This window comes from Stenella coeruleoalba (assembly GCF_951394435.1).
Source record: "Stenella coeruleoalba genome assembly, chromosome: 19".
NCBI classification, from domain to species: domain Eukaryota; kingdom Metazoa; phylum Chordata; class Mammalia; order Artiodactyla; family Delphinidae; genus Stenella; species Stenella coeruleoalba.
The window spans coordinates 3,068,538-3,093,704 of record NC_137165.1 but is presented as its reverse complement, the minus strand read 5'-3'; the positions used below and the strand labels follow the sequence as shown (position 1 = coordinate 3,093,704).

Below are 25,167 nucleotides of genomic sequence, written 5' to 3'. Positions count from 1 at the left end.
ATTAGCTCATTCAGGCACGCGATGGCTCCTGCCAGTAAGGTGCTGTCCTCATCCTGGAGATGAAGTTGCCCCGGGGCCCCTGCTGGGATGTGGCTGTGAATTCAGGGTGACCCAGGAAGGCAGGAAGAAGCCCTCGGGGTTCAAGGGCCCCGGAGGCGCCTCGGCAGGTGCAAACAGGCTCCGCGAGTCGGGAGCCGAGGCCAGAGGCGCGGTTCCGCAGGGCCTGCGGGCTAGAGCGACGCAGGTGTGGGCCCCGCGGCGGGCGGGCGGGGTGGGTGCGCTGAGCTGTGGCCAGGAGCGGGTCGGGGAGGGGGCCGGGGCCGGGCGGGGCAGGCGGGCGCAGCGCCCCCTGCGCAGACGGGGCAGCGGGCGCGCGGGCGGCGGGCGCGCGCGGGGCCCAGCGGGCGCGCGGCGGAGCGGGAACGCGCGGCGAAGAGGCCTGCGCACCAAGGGTGCGGGAGCCATGCGGCGGGCGAGGAGCGGCGCGGCGGCCAAGCCACGCGGGCAGAAGCGGTCCGGGGCCTCCAGGGCCCCCGCGGCCGCCGCCTCGGCCCCCGGCGCCGACCGCGCACGGAGGCCCGCGGGCCAGGCCGGGGGCGGGAGCCGGGCGGCGGCGAGGCAGCCGTCGGCCAAGCGGCGGCCGCAGTCGTCGCCTCGGGCGCAGGAGGCGGGCGCCGGAGAGCCGCCGCCGGAGCCGCCGCTGCCCCCGCCTCCGCCCGCGGCGCCCTCGGCGTCCGAGCTGGACCTGGGCGAGCAGCGGGAGCGCTGGGAGACGTTCCAGAAGCGGCAGAGGCTCAGCTTCGAGGGCGCCGCCAAGCTGCTGCTGGACACCTAGTGAGTGCGGCGCGGCCGGGCTGGCGCCTGTAACGTCCCCGCGGCGCCCGAGCCGCGCACCGGCCGGACAAAGGCCTCCCCGCTCGGCCAGCGCCGCGCGCGAAGGCGGCGGCCTTCCCGCGAAGAGGGTCGGCCCGGCTCTCCGGTCCCCGAGCTGCTTTTGTGTTTGCGCACGTGTGTTTGGAGAGTGGCTGGGGGAGGGGGCAGGGCCGGGGTGAGAGGCGCTGGGACAGTTCGGAGCCGCCCGGGAGGCCGGTGGCCCCTGTTACTGCGCGCGCCCTGCGCGGAGCCGGGCGGCGGGGAGGAGCGCGCGGGCCGCTCGGGTTCGGAACCGCCGCGGGGGCCCGAGGGCCGGAGCTCCGCGTCCCCCGGGTTTGCCGACGCGGGGCGAGGACCCCCGGCTCCCCGGCGGCCGGAGGAGGACTTCGGAGGGTCCGTGGAGCTCGCAGTGAGCTGTTAGCCCTGGGGGGCGCCTCGTCGTCTCCAGATGGGGCCCCTGCCCCGTAGCACAGTTGTGCTACCGAGAAGTAGTTTAGCGCCCTAAATATCTCAGAATCCGTCGTCTTATGCTAGAAAACCCAAGAGAAAACAAAGCAACCTAACAATTGCATAGCAACCTGAGGATTACTCCTTTTCTTGAGCAAAAATGTTCCTTTGTCCTTGTTCTGTAAGAAATTCTCTTCATTAGGACGAGTCTTCTCAGAGATGGAATATTGGGTTTTCCGTGTGCTTCACTTTTTGGTTCATCATCTTGGACTATAGGCTGAATATTTTTCAGTATACATCATCATTCAGTGTTTTTGAGCTAAGGTGTGCCAGCTACTGCTCAGTGTGGGGAATATAAAGATGTCAGAAACGTAGAACGAAAGTTTGAATTTATACTTTAAAACAAGCTGATAAATGGCCAAGAAAAAGATTTTAAAATGTTGACGTGAAAGGGTGAGATTTTTTTTAACTTATCAGATTGGCACAAGTCACATACATTTGTTAAAAAACCAAAACTCAGTAAATTAAAAATATATTAAACAATAATCGATGTTATTGTTAAAACGTTATTGTACGGAAAATAATCTCAGGAACATAGAGCAAACAGTTAACTGTGGATCCCTCTGGGTGTTAGGACTTATGAGACTTTCATTTTTTACATTATCAAATGTTGTAATGTTTGCGTTTTTTACCATAAGCATTATTTGTGTCTGCAGAAAAAAATACATCAAATTAACGGAGTCAACTTGTACAGAAACGTGAGAAAGCATTCAGTCTTGGTCACCAAATAAATGCAAAATAAGACTGCAGCGAGCTATTTTTCCTGTAATTATTGCTTGAGAAGATTCAGTGAAATGTTTTCTCAATCATTACTGATAAGAGTGTTCAGCCCTTTTGGAAAGCAGTTGGATGATATTTATCAAATCTTAATGTTCAACGAAGGGCCTGACTTATAAGTTTTAAAAAGATTCAAGTTGTACGTAATGTGTACGGGTAGCTCTGTAAAAAACCACGTATATGCAAAATACCGGAGAATACAGCAGAATTACAGGAGCCTTTTGTTAACTTTCTCCGGACTCCTCAGGTCTCCTTTCTTTTTCATGGCGGCCTGTACGCCTTTATCACAAGTCATGTAAATAGTCAGTTAATTTGTTTGATGGCTGCTCCAGGTCCCTGTGGCCAGGACCCCATCTGCTGTATCTTGTTTACAGCCTTCTCCCCAGTGCCTCGCTTGTAAAAAATCTTAGTAAGTATTTGCCATGTAAATAAAAACGTTCGGGTGGCTGGATTAGGATCCTCCACCCAGTTCTCTTTTTTCCATGCTTTGGAATGCTTTATTTTACAATTTAACAAAATAGAAGTGGAAAAAAGAGCTCACATACAAAGAAGGTACTGAATCCTTTTATAAAACTGACAGTGCCTCCTCAGAAGCAGGAACGCATCTGGTTGTCCCGTAAAGACTTCTCTCCCATCTTGCTTCTTTCTTTCAACCATGGCCTGACTATTCAGAAACCCTCATCTTCCTGATTTGTGTTCCCTTCAGTGAATACCAGGGCCTGGTGAAACACACAGGAGGCTGCCACTGTGGGGCGGTTCGCTTTGAAGTCTGGGCCTCAGCAGACCTGCACATCTTTGACTGCAAGTGAGTGTTTTCTCTTCCCAAGTTGCTTAGACATTAGAAGTTGTGTTAGATGTTTTCATTAATGAAAAAGGTTTTAAAGACTGGGGGAGGCTAAAAATAACAGCCTGCTGTGTGTGACACAGCTCAGTCTTGCAGGACAGCCCCAGGGGATGTGGAGCAGGGCCCTCGACTTGTGCCCAGCAGAGTGCTCCGGTGCAGGGGCTGGGGGCTGGGGGCTGGCGGTGGGAGTGCTTCCCCAGAGACCTTGCGGTTGGGCACTGAATGAAAGGCCTTGAGCAGAGTCTTCGGGAGTTGGGTGAGGTGAGGTGAGGTCAGGGCGTACGCACCTGGAAGCTTGCCATGCCCCAGGCCACCTGGCCCCGTTGCTCCAGGTGAGGCAGGCAGTGCTGCCAGGATCGGTGGAGCGCCTGCTGTCAGCACCTCCCAGGCCTTGTGATAGAACAGGGTCTCCAGGCTCTGACTTCTGTCTGACCCGTAGTTGGTGTGTAACTGATTATGCAACAGTATCCAGTCCTTTTGCCCCTTGGTGCTGTGGTGCCTGAATTACATGTGAAGAATAAATAAATAAATACCGTGGAATTCCTCCCACGGGGAGCTGTCCCTGCTGCTAAACAGTGCGGTCCAGATTGAAGAAGCAGCCCCTGGAATAAGTTGTAGAGGATTTTATACGAAATTAGAGTTTTTTAAAAGGTGGACTAAAACGGGGGGGGACTTATATTTAATTCTGAGGATGTGATTCTGAGGACCTGTTTGACGTGGAGCTGGGCTTTCTGTGATGTGCAGATGAGGACAGAGGGAAACCTAAGCTTCCTTATCCGTTTCTGGTGAGGATACCCCAGGGGCAGAAGGTCGTAGCTCTGCCTGCTGCTTGTTTTCTACTGTCTCCAGAATCCAGCAGTTCCCTTCACCGTAGTAAACCAAGGGTGGGCGGCAGGAGCGTGGTTCTCTGGGTCCTGGTTTCATGAGGGGTGCGTGGCCTGCACTGCTGGCTGTGGGACCCGTGGGCCCTCCTGCACACACAGAGCAGAGGCCCCAGGCCGCTGGCCCTCCTGCCCCAGCTGCCCTTCCTGGGATGGTGCTGCAAGGGGCTTTACCTCAAGGGTCAGCTGGCTCCTGGGACGGGGCAGGTTGGGCCCCGGGGGGAACTCAGAGGGTGCAGGTGGTCGTTCACAGTCCGAGGTCTGCTCTTGTCTTTCTGTAGCTGCAGTATTTGCAAGAAGAAGCAGAATAGACACTTCATTGTTCCCGCCTCTCGCTTCAAGCTCCTCAAGGTGAGTGTCGTGAGTGGGGCTTACAGGGTGCCAGGCGCAGGGGGCCTCCCGGGCCGTATGCTTTCCCCTGTCACCCAGCTGTCATTCCCCCCTTTATATTGGGTTGGCCAAAAAGTTTGTTTGAGCTTTTCTGTGAGATGTTATGGAAAAACCCAAACGAACTTTTTGGCCAACCCAGTATTTTTGGATATATATTTGATATTACAGTGGAAACATGTACAAACACAGAGAATCAAAAATAAATAAGATCACCCAAATCCTGTCAATCAAAGGTAACCACTGGTTGTGTTCTGCTGAATATCCTTGCATGTTATTTTGGACATGGATGAATACATCTAAATAAATCATGTGTGCTTTTATCAAGGTAGAATTTTACCTTTTTATCTGCTTTATAACTGACTTCTATCATTTCCCGATGAAAAATAAATGATTGAAAAGATTTTTAACTTTAGTATTTGGGGGAGTTTTCTGTGCTTGGTACCAGATTTGCAAAGTACAGAGTCGATACATACACGGTGAAAGGCCTCCCCTCCACTGGCCCTCATGCCCCTGGCCCCTCCCCGCGCCTACAACTGTTTCGTAGTTTACTTACAGACTTCTTGCTGTGTCTGTAGCATATTTCGTTGCGTGAATGTACCACGAGCGACCTTCTACGTTTGAACTTCTAGTTTGAGTGCAGTGCTGTCGTAAACCTCCCTGTGTATAAATCTTTGACAGTTTAGACATTATGTCTTTGGATCAGTTCTTCTGGAAGTAAAATCTCCGGTTTAAAAAAGGCTTCGGCAGGCTTTGCTCCCTTGGGGGGTGGGGGGGCGGGGCTCTGGCCTGTCCTCTGCTCCCATTGCCCCGGCCCGGGCCCGACAGACACCTCGCCTTGGGCATCATGCGCAGTGCCTGTCGGGTCGGGAGGGCTTCCCGGAACCACCTTTGGTCGAGTCTGCGCTCCTGGCCCTGGGGCCTCGGCATGCAGTGGCCCCTCGGTGAGTGTCTGGGAGGAAAAGCTGAGATTTAATTCCAGACGCTTCAGGCCAGGGTGGCTCCTTGCCTGTGTCTGCCCTCGATCCTGGGGTGGGTGTCTGGTCGGGGTGGGAGCGCCCGGTGGGCAGCAGACCTGCCCTCGCCTTTCCCACGAGCCCCCCTCGGGTGCCAGCTGGAGGCTGTAGCCCCAGCCCCCCAAGACAGGCGGCTCCCGAAGGCACGCGGGCGGCCGGCGTCTCGCGGCCTCGGAGTTGGCAGCGCCCCCGCCATCCCACCCCCCCTGGGCCTGCTTCTCCGGCCGCCCTGGCGTCTGGAGCACCCGCTCTCTTCTTCCGCCCGGCCTGGTGAAGGAGAGAGCAGTTTTCCGTTTGTTCTTTAAGTACAAACCTCCTTCCTTGATTCAGCAGTGTTTATGGGGCAGCTGCTGTGTGCCAGGCTGCGTGCCACTGAAACCCCGCAGCTGTCGTGGCAGACAGGGCCCTTGTCCCCTGGGACCTCACGCCTCATGGGGGAGACAGAGGAACGGGACGAGGCCCGGAAGTGCCCAGTGGAGGGTCGGAGCGGGGCAGCGTGACGGAGGCTGGCCGGTGGCGAGTCTCGGCGGCTAGGGCAGGCCCCTCTGGCGCTTCGATGCCGAGGCACGGGGGTCCTGGGCACGGGGCGGGCACGGCGCCGGGGGGCGCTTGGCGTGTCCGAGGAGCTGCACGGTGGCCCTCGTGGCCGCAGGGTGGAGGTGAACCAGTGGACCGAGCTGGGGCTGGAGAGAGGCCGGAGTGGATGAGGAGACAGGTTTTGTCCTCTGGAGAGTGAAGCCTGCGGAGGGTTTTAAGCGGGGCGGGAACGACATGTGCTTCAGTGTTTGAAAAGCGCGGTGGCCGTGGCGTGCAGAGAGGATGGTGAGGAGGTGAGTATGGGGGCGGGGGGGGGGGGGCGGCCGGGAGAGGGTGGCAGCCGTGGGGACGGGCAGACAGTGGTAAATGGAGATGTGTTTTGGAACAGGTGGTTCTCGGAGTCCAGGTTGTGCACGGCCACCGGAGGGCTCGTTAGACAAATCGCTGGGCCCCCTCCTGACTGTGCAGGTCTTGGGGGGCGGGGTGGGCACAAGATGGACGTTTCTCGCAAGTTCTCAGGTGACGGTGACGCGGCTGGTCCTGGGACCACGCGCTGAGAGCCGCTGCTCGAGAGGAAGGACGGGGTGTGAAGAGCGGAGAAGGAGGTTGGGCCTCCGAGCAGCCGATCGCCTGGAGATGCCAGGTCCTGGGGGAGAAGCCAGCGCGGAAGGTGCTGGACTCACATCCGATTCTTGAGAAGGTTGAGGTGAAGCGTTGTGAGCGCTGACAGAGGCGGAGCCAGGCGGTGGGCAGCCGCACACGTGTGTGTCTGGAGTCGTGGGGTGAGGGCAGCTGGGCAGACGGTGCAGTCCAACACTTGGGGGCCCAGGACCCAGCACGTACAGGGAGCGGAGCGGAGGGGCCTGAGAAGGGTGGCCGGTGGGGAGGGAGGAAGAGCCTGCAGGGCGGGGCAGGTTCAGAGGGGCAAGAGTCCGGGGGTCAGGAGAAGTAACCGTTAGACTTGCCACGTGGGGGACACTGGTGATTTCTCATTGGGCAGGAAGACGGAAGCGAGCAGGGAGGGTGAGTGTATAGCAGCGTCATGACGATGGACCATGCGCTGTAGCGGCCAGCAGGGTGGGGGTCAGGCAGGTGGACGTGTGGACACTATGGGACGGGGTCTGCGTGTCACCGGTGGGCCCTCATGCTGAATGAGGTCCAGGAGGCTGTGAGCCAGCTTCTCAGGCCTCCCGAGGGTTTCCTGGGGGAAACCGTACGCCCAGATAACTCTGCAAGGTTTGGGACCCCTTGGCTGTTCTTTGCGGCCTCCCTGTGGGGTGAGAAGAGGCCCCCCTGGGAACAGTCTTTCAATGCAGCTCTGAGGGCCTGTCTCCCGTGGTGGCCGGGGAAGACCCGTAAAAAGCTCTGACCCTTCAGCCCCCCAGTGTCTCCCTGGAGAGAAGCTGCTGCTTTCTTGGTTATTTCTTTAAAAGCACATGCCAGGATGTATGTATGCTTTTTAAAAATAGGAATGTTAGTATGCTACACAAATTGTTTTAAACCTTGCCTTTGCACCTAACTTTGTAACCTTGGAGATTGTTCCCTAGTAGTATTTGTAAGTAGAACTGCCTTATTTTTTCCAAAAGTTGCTGAGGTTCCATTTTTATGCCCGTCCGTGATTGCTCTAACCAGTCTTCTGTTGATCGACAGTTTCAGAGTTTCTAACGTTCAGCTTTTACAAATGCTGCGTTAACATCTACATACATCTCATTGGATAAAATACGGAATTTTAATTGCAGGATACATTTCTAGAAGGGGAATTGCTGTGTTAAACGATATGTGCATTTTAAAATTTTAGTAGATGTTACCAAATTTATGGGTTTACATTCCTGTGACTCATATCCGAGTGAGTGTTTCTCTACACATGCAATATCATTAGCTCACTGTTTTGTTTTTTTGGACGTAAAAATTGTCTTAGCCCTCAAATTAACTATAACTTTCAATTACCTATAATACGCGTATACCTTAGGCTTCTATTAAGGTGTTTTTTTTTTAACATCTTTATTGGAGTATAATTGCTTTACAATGTTCTGTTAGTTTCTGCTGTATAACAAAATGAATCAGCTCTATGCATACGTATATCCCCATATCCCCTCCCTCTTGTGTCTCCCGCCCTCCCACCCTCCCTGTCACACCCCTCTAGGGGGTCACAAAGCACCGACCTGGTCTCCCTGTGCTATGCGGCTGCTTCCCACTAGCTATCTATTTTATATCTGGTAGTGTATATATGTCCATGCCACTCTCTCACTTCGTCCCAGGTTACCCTTCCCCCTCCCCGTGTCCTCAAGTCCACTCTCTACGTCTGCGTCTTTATTCCTGTCCTGCCCCTAGGTTCATCAGAACCTTTTTTTTTTTTTTAGATTCCATATATGTGTTAGCATACGGTATTTGTTTTTCTCTTTCTGACTTCACTCTGTATGACAGACTCTAGGTCCATACACTTCACTACAAATAACTCAATTTTGTTTCTTTTTGTGGCTGAGTAATATTCCATCATATATATGTGCCATGTCTTCTTTATCCATTCGTCTGTCGATGGGCGTTTAGGTTGCTTCCATGTCCTGGCTATTGTAAATAGAGCTGCAGTGAACATTGTGGTACGTGACTCTTTTTGAATTATGGTTTTCTCAGGGTATATGCCCAGTAGTGGGATTGCTGGGTCGTACGGTAGTTCTATTTTTAGTCTTTTAAGGAACCTCCAGACTGTTCTCCATAGCGGCTGTATCAATTTACATTCCCACCAACAGTGCAAGAGGGTTCCCTTTTCTCCACACCCTCTCCAGCATTTGTTGTTTGTAGATTTTCTGATGATGGCCATTCTGACCGGTGTGAGGTGATACCTCACTGTAGTTTTGATTTGCATTTCTCTAATGATTAGTGATGTTGAGCATCTTTTCATGTGTTTGTTGGCCATCTGTATGTCTTCTTTGGAGAAATGTCTGTTTTTCTGCCCATTTTTGGATTGGGTTGTTTGTTTTTTTGGTATTATAGCTCACTTTTTAATTTTTGCCCCGAGTGAAAACTACCTCGTTGCAGTTTGTGAGTGTGGATATTTCACAGCTAAAGAGAGATTTGTTTTCCCCATTCCTCTGAACTGTCTGTTCGCATCCTCTGCCCAGTTTCCCGTTTGTGTTCTCCATTAAGGAAATTAGCCTGTGACGTCTGGCAGATGTTCTTTCCTACTTGGTCCTTTGTAGATGAATTTGAGTCCAGTGAGTGTGTTCTTAGGACCTTGAGTTTGGGGACACGGGGACCCAGTCCCTCGGCTGACCCCCCCCCTCCCCGGTTTAGGCCGGGGATGCAGGGCAAGCTCGAGGCCGGGGTGTTCTGTGTGCAGCTGACTAGGGAGAAGCCCTGAGCTGTCACACTCCAGGCTGACGGGTCTCTGGGCCGTGCAGATGGGGCCCCGACCTCAGGTTGGACGTGACCCCGGGAGCCTGGCGAGTTGGGTTTCCCCATTGAGCCTTTTAGACGATTTGTCTTTGTAAACAACAACTGAAGCTCCTTGTCTGTGTCCCTCAGGGAGCCGAGAACATCACCACATACACCTTCAACACCCACAAGGCGCAGCACACCTTCTGTAAGAGGTGCGGCGTCCAGAGCTTTTATTCTCCCCGCTCCAACCCTGGAGGCTTCGGTGAGTGAAGGGGGCCAAGCTCGGGGCACCGACGCCCTGCGGCCACGCGGATGGGAAGCTTGGGGAGGGCGCTCTGGTGTCACAGGCTGCCTCCTGCCTGGCCAGGCCCCTCACACGTGTGTGAGGAACGGGGCTCACCAGCAGAGCTCTCTCCTGGCCCTGGCCCTTCTGAGACCATCCGGATCCTGACCCGCATTTCCTGCCGCCGAGGGAGCTGGACTTTGCTGGGGCTGACGGTGGAGGGTAGAGAGAGGCCGGGGGCCTGGGGGCGGGGGAGGGAGTGAGGGAGGCAAGAGTGAGGGGCAGGGATGATGCCAGTAAAAAAAATTGGGTTTGTTCAAACACAAGCACAGAAACCCCAAGCCCGTCTTCGGGTCCTACTTAGATCTGAGGGCAGAGCGTCCCACCTTAGACAGTGGTCGAGAATGACACCAGCTGCCGTGCGAATCGGGTGGGACGTAGCCGTGGAGGATGCTCCTGGAATCCCGGCCCCGCAGAGACGCAGCCTCCAGAGCTGCAGTGGGGCAGCTGCGACAGCCTCGAGCCTGGGGGGGGGGGGGGGGGGGGCGGAGCGTGTGACGTCACCCTGCCTCCCCCCCCCCCCCGCCCCGTTCTCCCCGTAGCAGCTCCCGTTTCCTCTTCATCTGTCACACGGAGAGTCTTTCCTGCTGACCTTCCTGTACGGATGGGGAGGTGTTTATTGCTCAGAAAGCTGCCCCTCTGAGCCCTGGACCAGGCCTGTGAAACCTCCAGGCTGCCAGGCGGAGGTGGCTCTGGGCTCGAGGCCTCCCCCGCCTTTGTCCTCCCAGCTTGGTACTGAGTGAGGTCCAGCCGCGAGTCCCTGGCCCCCATCTCAGAGATGGGGGGAGTGGGCCAGCAGCAGGGGCGCAGGGCCCCTCGGAGAGCCCACTTCCTGCGACACCTGCGGGCTGGGTTGGTCTGAGAGCCAGCCTGCTGCCGGGTCTCACGCCCCCCTGGCTTCCCTGTAGGGATCGCCCCCCACTGCCTGGACGAGGGCACCGTGCGCAGCGTGGTGGTCGAGGAGTTCAACGGCAGCGACTGGGAGAAGGCCATGAAGGAGCACAAGACCATCAAGAGCATGTCTAAGGAGTGAGCCCCTGCACCCTCCCGCAGGAGGGCCCGTGGCCGCCCCCATCTCTGCAGTCAGCTCTGGCACCAGTGTCTTCAGGCAGCTCTTGTCCTCCCTCGGCTCAGATTTTGACATAGGCTAGCTGACACCCTTCTATCTCTTCCCGACTTTTGTGTGATCTTTTAGAAAAATAAATATTTTTAACATTAAAGCAGTTACTGCGGTTTGTCATTTTCTCTGTACGTTGATTTTGCCGCTGAGGCCAGTCACCGAGCGGCAGGTGTTTACTGAGCACTGTTCTGGCGCCTGCAGCCACGTCGGGAGGGAGGGGTCAGGAGGCAAACTTAGGGGCTGTTAGAAACGCGTCACGGGTCACCGAGCTGGGAAGAGAATGAAAGGCTGGTCGTGGGAGACCTGCGGGGAGTGTGATTGGAGCCTTTTTTTTTTTTTGAGAGGTAAATCTGCTTCTGATTTCTTTTTCTTTTTTGTCCCAGTTGTGGTAAAATACACATAACATAAACTTGACCATCTTCACCATCTTTAGCACACAGCTCAGCAGTGTTGATTACGTTTATGTTTTTGTGTCACCGATTTCCACAGCTCTTCATTTTCCAAATCTGAGCCCCTCTACCCATAAATAACCCCTTTGAGCCTGTATTTTTAAAGGAAGCAAGATTTGGGAAGAGAGGAGGGAGAAGTAGCTGTGGACAGAGGTCCGGGCACAGGGTAAAGCCAGGTCACTCTGGAGGCTTGTGGTGGGAAGAAGCAGTGGGTCAGAAAAATACGTCGAAGCCAACTGCGGACAGTCCTGGATCTTTACCTTACAGGCGTTGGGAAGCCTTTTGACTGGTTCCCTGTCCCCACCCTCTGTGTCTCATGTCACTTCCTGTTATAATCAGTGCTTTTTATTACAAGATGCCTTCCTAAAGCATTCTTCCATTATGAAGTGCTGGGTATATACATAAAGGCAAACGCCTAATAAATAATTGCTCTTTGCTTTAGGAAAGTGAATCATGAAATGATCTGGGACATAGGATAGACCAGAAAAAGGGGTGGGGGGAGGAAATACACACTGGATTTCCGTGTGGTCACCATGTCAGCTGACAGCCAGTTGGAAGGAGCTGGTAAAAAGTTGTATGGGTGAAATGAGTATATCCTGGTGCAGTGAATGTCCCCTCTGACCTGCCTTCCCTCTTGCAACGACATATAAAACACATAGTTTTGTGTCTCTTTAATACTATTTTATTTTTAAAATTTATCTATTTATTTACTTTTGGCTGCGTTGGGTCTTTGTTGCTGTGCGCGGGCTTTCTCTAGTTGCAGCGAGCAGGGGCTACTCTTCGTTGTGGTGCGCGGGCCTCACTGTGGTGTCCTCTCCTGTTGTGGAGCACAGGCTCTAGAGCACAGGCTCAGTAGTGTGGCGCACGGGCTTAGATGCTCCGCGGCATGTGGGATCTTCCTGGACCAGGGCTCCAACCCGTGTCCCTGCTTTGGCAGGTGGACTCTTTTTTTTTTTTTTTTGTGAACTGCCTTTTCTCTCTTTTTTTTTTAACATCTTTATTGGAGTATAATTGCTTTACAATGCAGTGTTAGGTTCTGCTTTATAACAAAGTGAATCAGCTATACATATACATATATCCCCATATCTCTTCCCTCTTGCGTCTCCCTCCCTCCCACCCTCCCTATCCCACCTCTCTAGGTGGTCACAAAGCACCAAGCAGATCTCCCTGTGCTATGCGGCTACTTCCCACTAGCTATTTTACGTCTGGTAGTGTATATATGTCCATGCCTCTCTCTCACTTTGTCCCAGAATACCCTTCCCCCTCCCCATATCCTCAAGTCCATTCCCTAGTAGGTCTGCATCTTTATTCCCGTCTTGCCCTTAGGTTCTTCATGACCTTTTTTTTGCTTGTTTTTTAGATTCCATATATGTGTGTTAGCATACGGTATTTGTTTTTCTCTTTCTGACTTACTTCACTCTGTATGACAGACTCTAGGTCCATCCACCTCACTACAAATAACTCAATTTCGTTTCTTTTTATGGCTGAGTAATATTCCATTGTATATATGTGCCACATCTTCTTTATCCATTCATCTGTCGATGGACACTTAGGTTGCTTCCATGTCCTGGCTATTGTAAATAGTGCTGCAATGAACATTGTGGCATGACTCTTTTTTTTCTTCACACACACACACTGTATTTTATTTTTACAAGAGATAAACTGACACCAAGCATTGTAAATGGGTGACCACAGCAACAGCAATAATGATTGCAATTACCAAACACAAAACACACTCACACTACGTCATAATATTGACATTCAGTCCAGGCATCCTCCACTGTAACAGCTCCTTTACTTTGCAGTGAAAATTGATTTGTATATTTTTTGCCTCTGAGTCCTTGTGGGATTTTTTTTTTTTTATTCAAACAGAAAGTCACAAAAATTATAGTCATCCTCATCAGTTCACTCAGTCCCATGTAATTAATTCTTTTTTCATCTTGATCTTTTGTTAACACTTTTATGAATTCATCAGTTTTCCATTAGTTCTGAAAATGCTTATTCATTCAGTTCAGCAGTATAGTCAGTTACCAGAAACCTGTACTTGTCAGAGTCTTTTCCATGAATTCCTTGAAGATGAAACCCTTTTATAGGAACATATTTGCGAAAGCATCAGGGTACACCCAGAACTGTCTGTAAATGACAAAAGACTTAAAAATGACCACGGTTAAAGATTTGATGAAAGTTCATAATAATGCAATTGACAAGGAAATTTAGTTATTTCTGAGATATACATTTTAAAGTAATAACTAGAATTATGACTTATAACATTATACCAGAACATATGAGATTTTTAGGAATTTCATGTAATGTCTGAAACATTTATATTAACGTATTTCCATACAAGTAACCCAAAGAAAGTTTAGTATTAGTTGTTTTGTTTATTTTTTTATACTGCAGGTTATTAGTCATCAGTTTTACAAACATCAGTGTATACATGTCAATCCCAATTGCCCAATTCAGCACACCACCATCCCCACCCCACCGCGGTTTTCCACCCTTGGTGTCCATACGTTTGTTCTCTACATCTGTGTCTCAACTTCTGCCCTGCAAACCAGCTCATCTGTACCGTTTTTCTAGGTTCCACATACATGTGTTAATATACAATATTTGTTTTTCTCTTTCTGACTTACTTCACTCTGTATGACAGTCTCTAGGTCCGTCCACGTCTCAACAAATGGCTCAATTTCGTTCCTTTTTATGGCTGAGTAATGTTCCATTGTATATATGTACCACAACTTCTTTATCCATTCATTTGTTGATGGGCATTTAGGTTGCTTCCATGACCTGGCTATTGTAAATAGTGCTGCAATGAACATTGAGGTGCATGTGTCTTTTTGAATTATGGTTTTCTCAGGGTATATGCCCAGGAGTGGGATTGCTCGGTCATATGGTAGTTCTATTTGTAGTTTTTTAAGGAATCTCCGTACTGTTCTCCATAGTGGCTGTACCAATTCACATTCCCACCAGCAGTGCAAGAGGGTTCCCTTTTCTCCACACCCTCTCCAGCATTTATTGTTTCTAGATTTTTTTGCTGATGGCCATTCTAACTGGTATGAGGTGATACCTCACTGTAGTTTTGATTTGCATTTCTCTAATAATTAGTGATGTTGAGCATCTTTTCACGTGCTCGTTGGCCATCTGTATGTCTTCTTAGGAGGAATGTCTGTTTAGGTCTTCTGCCCATTTTTCCATTGGGTTGTTTGTTTTTTTGATATTGAGCTGCATGAGCTGCTTGTACATTTTGGAGATTAATCCTTTGTCAGTTGCTTCTTTTGCAAATATTTTCTCCCATTCTGAGGGTTGTCTTTTCACCTTGTTTTGCACAGCTTTGCTGTGCAAAAGCTTTGAAGTTTCATTAGGTCCCGTTTGTTTATTTTTGTTTTTATTTCCATTTCTCTAGGAGGTGGGTCAAAAAGGATCTTGCTGTGATTTATGTCATAGAGTGTTCTGCCTATGTTTTCCTCTAAGAGTTTGATAGTGTCTGGCCTTACATTTAGGTCTTTAATCCATTTTGGGTGTATTTTTGTGTATGGTGTTAGGGAGTGTTCTAATTTCATTCCTTTACATGTAGCTGTCCGGTTTTTCCCAGCACCACTTATTGAAGAGCGTGTCTTTTCTCCACTGTATGTTCTTGGGCAGGTGGATTCTTAACCACTGCGCCACCAGGGAAGTCCTTTGTGTCTCTTTAAAAACATAAATGGCATTCTGTACATTTTGTTCTGCAACTTGCATTTTTGTTTGGTAACATCTTGATCTCATGTCAACATACAAATCCTCATCATTGGCTATTACATAGATTTGCAGAGTATGGGTCTAGTCTACTTAACTTTTTTTTTTTTTAATGGAAATTAGGGTTTCCAGTTTCTGCTTTACAATCAGTGTTGGCAGTGAGCATCCTTTTACAGGCCTCTTTGTACATGTGTATTATTTGAGGCTATAGAAGATGAATTGCTAGGTTGAAGATATGCATATTTTAAACATTAAAAATGATCAGTTTCCCTCAGAAAGTATATACCAGACCCTGAAAGGTCCATCAACCCTGTGAATAGCAGTGCCCTCACCAACACCTGATGTTATCAGTCTTTTTACTTGTGACCAATCTGTTGGGTGAAACAGTTTCATTTCTTTATGTTTCCATTTTTCTGATTACCATGAGTTTGAGCATCTTTTATATTTTTGGACCCATTTTTATTTCCTGTCCTGTAAGTTCCTTGATCACATCCTTTGCCCATTTTTTTTGGGGGGGGGGGCTATTTTTTTTTCCATCCACATGTTAAAAAATATTAGTAAATAATGTGTTTCAGATACTATTTTTAAAATTAATTTTTGGTGCTTTGTTCAGGATATAAATCCTGTGATGAATTTTGCAAATATTCTTTTACAGTTTGTCACTGTTCTAACTCTGTTTATTCGGGTTTTAGATTTTGTGTTTTTTTTTTTTTTTTTTTTTTTTTTTGCAGTACGTGGGCCTCTTACTGCCGTGGCCTCTCCCGTTGCGGAGCAGAGGCTCCGGACGCGCAGGCTCAGCGGCCATGGCTCACGGGCCCAGCCGCTCCGCGGCATGTGGGATCTTCCCGGACCGGCGCATGAACCCGCGTCCCCTGCATCGGCAGGCGGACTCTCAACCACTGCGCCACCAGGGAAGCACCCGGGTTTTAGATTTTGAAGCGCTCAAATTTATCAGTCTTTTCTTTTCTTTTTTCCTTTATGGCATTCTGACTTTTCTGCTTCCTGGCTTTTGTGATTTATATCTCGTTTGGGAATACCTTCCTATCGAGCTTATAAACTAGATTTTCTTCTACTGCTCTCATAGTTTTTTGGTGCCTTTTTGGTTTTGTTTTAACATATAGCTCTTTAATCTGGATTTTTTTTTTTCTGAGTGGTTTTCATTTTTAATTTTTGTCTGTAGTATGAGGTTGGGGTTCAGCTCCCCACCCTCAAAATGGATAACCACTGACTGCATTGGCCCTTCCACTGACTCATCCATCCATTCCTTACTGATTTAAAATATATGTTCTAGATGAGTTTGTTTCTGGACACTACTTTTTTTTAAAAAATTTATTTTTCTATAGTCCCACAGTTACCAAAGCATTTTAAATCCCTAAAGTTTAATGATGTGCTTTAAGAAACCTGATAGAATAAATCTTCCTGATTATTCTTTTTTGATTATTTTGTCTTCCAGATGAATTTTAGAATTAGTGTATCGAGTGCCATATAAAATCCTGTTCGGATATCGATTGAGAGCGTGCTGAGTTTATAAATTAATTGTGGGGGGGAGGGGACAGGCTTCTTTACAATACTCAGTTTTATCCTCTGGGGAAGTGTGACATCTCACCAGTTGGTTTTGTTCCTCTCGGCTCCTCTGTCAAGCTTCCTGCTCTTCTCCATGTGGCAGCCGTGTAGATGGCGCATCCTGTGTTAGGTTTATTCCTGGATGTCTTATGGTTTTGGGCCGTCCTTGTGAACGGGATCTCTTCTCCACTTTGCAGTTGGTTATTGCTGGTGGGGAGGAATGCTGTTGTCTCTGGTGTGTTACATTTTACCTGGCTACTTGTTGAGCTTCTGGTGACTTTCTAAGCCAGCCTCCTGGAAACACCCCTCGGCAGTGAGGGCACCGGGCGGGCCCCCGGCAGGAGACTCCCGGCTTCAGCCTCCTGAGCTGTCTGTCATCTTAGATGTTGGTATTTTCCCACATGCTTGGGGCTCAGAGAAGGCAAGTGTGTGATGCTGGCTAGAAGGAGCTCTGGCTAAGACTGTGCCTTGGAACATTAGATGCTGCCGGTAGCAGCCTGGCACCTGTCGCTTCCTTTTGGTCGCGGCCAGGAAGCTGCCTCTCACGTGACAGTCCCACGCATGCCCCGTGGAGGAATCTGAAGGCATCTGTGTTACAGCTTTGTTGTACATCTTCTGCATTCATAAAGGAAGGCAACAGTCCTAAACATGGCAGGAACTTCCAAAAGACAAGTTCAACTAGCTGTGGTGGGTGGAAATCCAAGCTCTGGGATTCCCCCAGGATTCTTTCTTTCCTGAAATCAACCCTCACCCCTTTAAGGCCCGGGTCACGGACCGGTGCTGCTTTTGTGACTGAGGAGGTGCTCGGGGACGGTCTGTGGACCCCTAGCTCGCCCTCTGTTGCTCCCCTCGGGCGGGGAGAGCAGCCCTGGCGCTGGGACACAGCCGTTGCTCGGGGCCCAGGCTGGCAGATGGCTTCCGGGAGAGCACGTTTCTGCTGTTCCTGGTGGCTTCCTTTCAGGCAGCAAGGCTGCCACCGTGATCATTCATATGGAGTAGACCTAGGTCGGTGGGAGGAACGACCTTCAGCAATTCCGCGCTCATAGACTCTGATGAACCCTGTAGGTCACTGGGATCCTTTCCCTTGAAGACCTCACTGCTCTCAAACTCCTCAAGACCTTCCCCCAGGGGCACTGGGTCAGACCCCGTGTTGTCCAGCCTTTAATTACTGAAGTTGACTACACTTCGTGTAGATTTTCCTGGTAATACTGTCCACGAGGGATGGGAGCCCCTGGCAGGGGTACCTATAGGATTCAAACTTGACCAAGACCTTAACACTCTGATCAAACCAGAACCATGTTTCTGCTGCCCGACCTCTTGTGGGCCCAAGAGCATAAATGTCCTGTTCTGTCCGTCCCTCCACACAGTTTGACTGGCTCACTTTTCTCAGGATTCACTGACTTTACACGATAGGCTGGTCGGGTGGTCTCCAGCGTACGGTGTGCTCCCTCCAGGAAGTGCTCAAGAGGGTCCATTATGGGTGGGAAGAAAACGTTAGAACTCCTATTTATCCATTAAATTTTTTTTTTCCGTATGTTTTATAATGTGCACTTAGAATGTATACATTATTGAAAACTCAGAAGTCGGGAGATCATTGCTGTAGCCGCTTGATTCTGTTCTCCCTCTGATCAGTGCTGCACATCAAATAACTGTCTGTGCATCTCTGTACGAGTTTCTACTTCCCAAGGATAAGTGCACGTGGAGTCCAGGGATATGTACATTTTAAAGATTTCTGACCTACTGATTTCCAGAAGATTCCACCATCTTCTGTTTGCCCCAGCAGCATATATGTGTCCATTCCCTCACCTACAGAACACTGGGCGTTACTATTGATAGACATCTTTGCAAATTAGATAAGTGAAAATGGCATTTTCATATAATCTGTGTTCCTTTAGTTAGTAGTGGGATTTTTTTCACATTTATTTCGTGTGTGTGTGTTTGTGAGAGAGAGAGAGAGAGAACGAGAGGGAGAGAGGGGGCAGACCTATTCATGTCCTCTGCCCTGGAAAACTCCTACTTTAATCCAATCACCACCTTCAGTGAAAAATAGATTTTCATCTTTGCCTTAAATTGTAGCCACTACCGAGGTTGAATAGTTTTTCCTGTTTAATGGCCATTTAGATTTCCTCTTTCATGAATTTTCCATCCTTAATCCATTTTCCTTTTGGGATGTTTTCTTATCAATCTTTATATATTTGGGCTATTAACACATCTGTGATACCTGTTAACTTCAGAAACCTGTGAGATATCTGTTTTTTTCCTTTACTCCTTTTGTGAGTTTCCAGCCTGGCTTTGTAAGGGCTGCCCCATTCCAAGGTATATATGCATTTAGAGTCTCCCAAGTTTCTTAAACAATATTTTAATTGTTTTGATTTTTATGTATAAATCTGTAATGCATGTACAGTGTGTTTCTGTACTTGGTATAAAGTATGGAGTCTTTGTTTTCTTACAAATGCCTGACCAGCCATCCTGAAACAATTTATTCAATGTTTCTCCACTGAGTTAAAATGCCCCCTGTACTGTACAGTAGCTCTCATATAATATGGATCTGTTTCTGGATTTTCTCTTCTGTCCAACATCTGTGTACTCCTTTGCTTGTATCATACTGTTTTGGTTGCCATGGGTTTATAAGTTTTAATGTATAGAAAGGCAGGTCCCATATCTGCATTGTTTTTAATATGTATAGTTTGGCTGTTCTTGGACATCTCCTCTTCTAATATATTTTCAAAAATAATTTTATCCAAGTCCAGAGATAATCTATTGAGTTTCTGACTGCAACTACATTAAATTTATATGTTAACTTTGTAAGAATGGGAATTGATGAATATAACATGTAAATATATACGTTTAGAAATTGGAACTTGTACATACCATATATATTTGGTGCTTTTCAGTTTAGTTATTAACTTTGTAAGGATTTTATATTAAATCTCTCTATCAGGGAACGTGGTACAGTTCTCCATTTATTCAGGTCTTGTTTTATGTCCTGCATTAAATTTTTTTTTAACTTTTAAAAACTATATTTAAAAGAAAAGCAGTAAGCACTAAAACTGGGTTAACGTACAAATAAGATTTGTACTCTGCAGGATTTACTAGGCTAGCAGGTTAGGTGAGTATCGTCAGGCTCAGAGAGCGATGCCAGCTTTATCATGTGCGTATCCTTAGAGTAAGCTAGAACATTTTAATGCAGTATTATTTCTTGAATTGAGATAGAATTCACGCACCATAAAATGTACGCTTTTAATGTGTAGAATTCAGCGATTTTTATCTATTCCCAAGTCTGTCCAGCCTTCACCACTGCCAAATACAGAACACTGCACGTCCCCAAAAGGATCCCCGCACTCCTCAGCAATCACTCCTTTTCCCCACCCCCTGGAGAACACCAATCTACTTTCTGTCTCTGTGGATTTGCCCGTCCTGGACATTTTATCTAAGTGGATTTGTACAGTAGATGGCCTTTTGTGCCTAGCTTATTTTACTGAGCATGATGTTTTTCAGAGTTCATCCTCGCTATAGCATGTGTCAAACACTTCATTTCTTTTTATGGCTGAATAATATACACAAAATGCCGTATTTATCTTTGCATCAGTTGATGGACATTTGGGTTGTTTCCACTTTTGGGCTGTTATGGATAATGCTGCTACGAACACTCGTGCACAAGTTTTTGTACGGACACGTTTTCAGTTTTCTTGAGTGTATACCTAGGAGTGGAATTGCTGGGTCTGATGGTAAATCTTTAAGTGACTGAGGAAGAGCGAAACTGTTCTCCACGGCAGCTGCACCGTTTTACATTCCCACCAGTCATGTTCGAGGGTTCCATTTCTCCATATGCTCACCAACACTTGTTATTGTCTGTGTTAGTTTGTTTTAATCACTGCCTTTCTACTGGGTGTGAAATAGTATCTCATTGCATTTTTTTGTTTTGTTCTGTTTTTGTTTTTTGGCTGTGCCGGGTCTTAGTTGTGGCTCGCGGGATCTCTTGTTGTGGCGCGCGGGCTTCTCTCTATTTGTGGCGTGCGGCTTTTCTCTTCTCTAGTTGTGGCACGCAGGCTTAGTTGCCCCGCCACATGTGGGATCTTAGTTCCCCAACCAGGGATCAAACCCGTGTCCCCTGCATTGGAAGGCAGATTCTGTACCACTGGACCAACAGGGAAGTCCCCTCATTGTGGTTTTGATAGACATTTCCTAATGACTAACGATGTTCTTGTGCTCATTGGCCGTTTGAAAATCTTGGATAAATGTATATTCAGGTCTTTTGCCCATCTTTTAATTAGGTTGTCTTTTTGTTGTTGAGTTGTTTATATATTCTGGATACTAGGTCCTTATCAGATATTTGATTTGCCAATACTTTTTCCCATTTCACTTTTTAAAAAAAATTTATTTATTTATTTTATTTATTTATTTTTGGCTGCGTTGGGTCTTCATTGCTGTGCGTGGGCTTTCTCTAGTTGCAGTGAGCGGGGGCTACTCTTCGTTGCTGTGAGCAGGCTTCTCATTGCGGTGTCTTCTCTTGTTGCGGAGCTCAGGCTCTAGGCGCGCAGGCTCAGTAGTTGTGGCTCGCAGGCTCTCTAGAGTCCCGGCTCAGTAGTTGTGGCACACAGGCTTAGTTGCTCCGTGGCACGTGGGATCTTCCCGGACCAGGGCTCAAACCCGTGTCTCCTGCATTGGCAGACGGACTCTTAACCACTGTGCCACCAGGGAAGCCTCCATTTCACTTTCTTGATAGTGTCTTTTGATGTACAAAGGTTTCTATTTTTTCTTTTGTTGCTTGTGCTGTTGGTATCATATTTAGGAAACTGTTGCCTAATCCAAGGTCACAAAGATTAACATTTGTGTTTTCTTCTAAGAGTTCTAGTTTTAGCTCTTAAATTTAGGTCTTTGTAGTAGCTTTTAAAATTGGGGCATGTGAGTCTTACAACTTGGTTCTTTTTTTAAGATGGTTTGGCTTCTGAGGCTCTTGCAATTCCATATTGTTTTAGGATCAATTTGTCAGTTTCTGCAAAAAACATAGCTGGAATTTTAATAGTGATTATAAAATTATACAGATCGGGGCTTCCCTGGTGGCGCAGTGGTTGAGAGTCCGCCTGCCGATGCAGGGGACCCGGGTTCGTGCCTCAGTCTGGGAGGATCCCACATGCCGTGGAGCGGCTGGGCCCGTGAGCCATGGCCGCTGAGCCTGCGCGTCCAGAGCCTGTGCTCCGCAACGGGAGAGGCCGCAACAGTGAGAGGCCCGCGTACCGCAAAAAAAAAAAAAAATTTAGACAGATCTTATATCTTTTATGTTGAGCTTATTCCTAGGTATTTTATAGTTCTTGAAGTTGATGAGAATGGGATTTTTTCCCCCGTTTTCATTTCTGTCACATTATTGCCAATTAAAGACAGTCTATTGATTTTTGTAAAGATACCTATTATCCAGCTGCCTTACCAGATTCCCTCATTTAGTAGATTTTATGGACATCTCTTGGGTTTCTAAACACAGCTGTCTCTTCTAATACTTATATCAGTTATTTTCTTGTTCTGTCCTACTTCGTCAGCTTCACCCTTCAGAGCAACCTTGATAATCACGACGGTGGCAGCTTACCTTTCTACCTTGTCCACTTGGTTTTAGGTGCTAGATTTTGGTAAACAGTCTGTATTATATTTACTCTATTCTTTTTTCCTATTTTTCTTGAAGGTTGTTATTAGGCATAGTGACTGAATTTTGTTATCTTTCGGCGCCTGTGCGTAGAATATGGTTTTTCTTCTTAATTTGTTGATGTAATGAATTATGTTGATGGATTCCCCAAAGTGGAACCATTCTTACACTCTGGAATAATACCCTGCTTGGTCATGGAGTCGTAATTCTTTTGATGCACTGCTGGATTCAGTTTGCTAATATTTTCTTTTATACTTTTGCATCTATATTCACAAATAAAATTGTCAGGGGTTTTTTTGGTGCTATTTCATGTTTTGTTATCTTGTCTGTGAATTGGAGTACTTTTCTATTTTATGCTCTAAATAATATTGGAATTATTTTTAGATAGCTGCAAAACCATCTAGACTAGGAATCTTTAAAAAATCTGTTATAATTACCTTTCTAATTTCTTCTGTGGTTATTGGGTCTGTTCCCTTTCACTTTTTAAGTCAATTGTATTCATGTAAAGTCCCATTAATAAGGTGCCCACCATTGGATATAATCCAGTTCTTGTTCCCTAGTTGCTATTCTCAAATGTGGGTGGCCAAAGCTGTACTGGGGGTGTGGGTGTGGAAGGGGGTTTGGAGGCGACCCCCAGATGGGACTCTCTCAGTTTAAGGAGAGCGTTTTTTACTTTGCAAGGGCTCAACAAAAGCAGCAGTGTGCAGCTCTCCAGTGGACGGAGACAGCCACCACGCCAGCCTCAGTCCATTGGGGGTCCAGCCCCTTGCAGAGCCTGGCTCCTCTGCCTCTCCCCACTGCTGCCATGCCTTTGGTCGCGAGCATCTTGCTGCACAGGTGTCCCTCCCTCACTCCTAGACGCGGCCAAGAAATCAGGACAGCCACCTGCCCAGGAACGCTGACCTCCTTCAGGTCTTGGGTGCACTAGCTTGATGCTGAGTCCTGGGAAGATTAAAAAAACTGGTTGTCACTCATCTTGCAGTGATGCAACCCTGCATTTTATGGGATTGAAGTGTTTGGACCCTATCTGTGACATTATGGTAGGGTCTGGCGGTGGTCCAACATGTACTCGGAAGTCATCCATTTCCTTTCGATTTTCAGTTTTGTTGTCCTGGACTGTGCAGGACTCCTATAGTTTTCCCAGTCTCTTCCATTTTTGTGGCTGTCTTATCCATTCTGTTCCCAGTAACGGCATGTTTGTCTTCTCTCTTTCTGAATTGGAGCTTCCCCTCTTTGGGCCACTTCCTGGACCACCAGCTGGACTCGGAATAGCTTCCAAGCCAGACCCCTTGCTGCCCTTTTATTTGTAGCACCATTTTAGGACATAGGTTCCTGAGTGTTAAGCTCCAGATCTCTCTTCCTATTTCCTGCTTCTCCCAAAAGACTGATAGTGAGATATTTGATTGTATGCCGTTAAACGGACATGTCTTCCCTAGATTCAAATCTGATATGTAGGCCACGAAGATAAATCCAAGGAATTATGGTTGAACTAATTCAGTATAGAGCATTCTTCTTTTTTTAAATTAATTAATTTATTTAATTAATTAATTTGTCTGCACTGGGTCTTTGTTGCTGCACTGGGCTTTTCTCTAGTTGAGGCGAGCGGGGGCCACTTTTTGCTGCGCTGCGTGGGCTTCTCATTGCGGTGGCTTCTCTTGTTGTGGAGCACGGGCTCTAGACGCATGGGCTCCAGAGCACAGGCTCAGTAGGTATGGCGCACGGACTTAGTTGCTCCGCGGCATGTGGGATCTTCCCGGACCAGGGCTCGAACCTGCGTCCCCTGCATTGGCAGGCGGATTCCTAACCACTGCACCACCAAGGAAGCCCTAGACCATTCTTTTGTGTGTGTTTATGTCTGATGAGGCTGCTTTGGAAACAACGTAAAAATACATTGCATTTAAGAAGGGATTTCAGAGCACTTTACGTTCATTTACGACAATTGCGTGTCTGTGTTGGGGGTTGACATACATTGTGCTTTATGTAAACTGTCTTGCACAAGAGCTTGAGAAGCCGGCAGGGTGGCTGTTGTCCTCGGGTGGTGTGTGTTCCGGTGGTTGTGGATTTGCTCCCCACAGGAAGAAGCTCAATTCTGGACAGCCCGGTGGCCTGCAGGGCCTCCCTTTCCTTAGAGGCCGGGCAGCTTGGAGGAGAGGGGCCGGGACTCAGTCTTATGCTGGGATCTCCTTGTCTCAGGGAGATGAGCTGCTCCAGACACACCCTGGGCTCCCTGGCCATTTTTCTCTCTGTTCCTTGGGTCTGAGAGCCCTTCCTGGCTCAGAGGAAGTGCAGAGAGTTGATTCTCATGTACCGGGAGAAGAGCACGTAGAGGTGGCGGAACCAGAGCAGCTGGCTGCGGTGGCAGGACATGGCTCTCTGGAAGAATCAGAGGACCGGTCGTGAGTGCTGGCGCCGGTGGCTGGTTGTTTTCACTCTGCTTCCTCTCCTTCAGGCCTCCTCCCACCCACATACTGCAAGCTATGGCCTGATCTGGCTTCTGCTGTGCCCTTCGAACCCCTCTGGATTGGACTCCCCCTCCCGTCTCCTGATACCCGATGGGATAACAGCAGAGGATGCTGATGCAGCCGAGCACTACCTCAGTTTAACAACCCTGTGAGTAAAGGACTATTATTATTGCTTTTTTTTTTTTTTTTTAACAGATGAGGAAACTGATTCATCAGTCTCAAATAGCAAGTAGGGAGTAAAGCTGAGATCGAACCCAGAGCCATCTGGTTGACTGTGGAGCCTACATTCTTAATCCCTGGCTCCACTACCCTGCATATATAACTCGTATAGGGCTGTTTTGTGCCCAGACGCCTATGGATTAGACAAGCTGGGTAATTACAGTCACTCTTAGAAGAAGAAGAAAAGGAATAGTACCCATATGTACTGGCTCTCCCTGCCATGCAGTGGGGGAAACGTTATCCTGTTATTCAGATCCAGTGTAGCTCAGTCTTTAAACAGAATAGATCATAACAACTGATTTAACTAGATGTAACCTATATAAATGGTTCCTGTTTTTCTCTAAGTACCATAATTAATGCTTATAATCTAAGCTAACATCATTGCAAACCTCTACGTAAAAAACTCATTTTATATTCACTATTGGAACATCCGTGGCTTAGGGATGT

The 25,167-nt window shown here is 48.2% G+C and overlaps 2 protein-coding genes across 3 annotated transcripts in view; one reads left to right on the top strand and one right to left on the bottom strand.

The window, feature by feature from the left end:
• Positions 1-420: 420 nt before the first annotated feature.
• Positions 421-11,553, top strand: CENPV (centromere protein V). Its single transcript, XM_079904985.1, has 5 exons — positions 421-834; positions 2,864-2,962; positions 4,164-4,233; positions 9,345-9,459; positions 10,449-11,553. The coding sequence occupies exons 1-5, from the start codon at positions 464-466 to the stop codon at positions 10,571-10,573; spliced, it is 780 nt and encodes a 259-aa protein (XP_079761111.1). The 5' UTR covers positions 421-463; the 3' UTR covers positions 10,574-11,553.
• An 8,145-nt stretch (positions 11,554-19,698) lies between these two features.
• The window catches only part of PIGL (phosphatidylinositol glycan anchor biosynthesis class L), a 54,199-nt gene continuing 48,730 nt past the window's right edge, over positions 19,699-25,167 (bottom strand). Inside the window, exon 6 of one of the 2 annotated variants that reach the window (XM_079904406.1) lies at positions 19,699-24,412. In XM_079904406.1, the coding sequence (XP_079760532.1) occupies positions 24,165-24,412 (248 nt within the window). In that variant the 3' untranslated portion in view covers positions 19,699-24,164. The remainder of the gene's footprint in view (positions 24,413-25,167) is intronic. The other variant, XM_079904405.1, reaches the window with a different exon arrangement.

Bases quoted from the DNA above. Each gene is read 5' to 3' on its own strand.
- CENPV (XM_079904985.1), top strand. From the start codon at position 464: ATGCGGCGGGCGAGGAGCGGCGCGGCGGCCAAGCCACGCGGGCAGAAG. The intron at 2,963-4,163 runs GTGAGTGTTTTC...GTCTTTCTGTAG, and splicing joins CTGCACATCTTTGACTGCAA to CTGCAGTATTTGCAAGAAGA. The intron at 9,460-10,448 runs GTGAGTGAAGGG...GCTTCCCTGTAG, and splicing joins CTCCAACCCTGGAGGCTTCG to GGATCGCCCCCCACTGCCTG.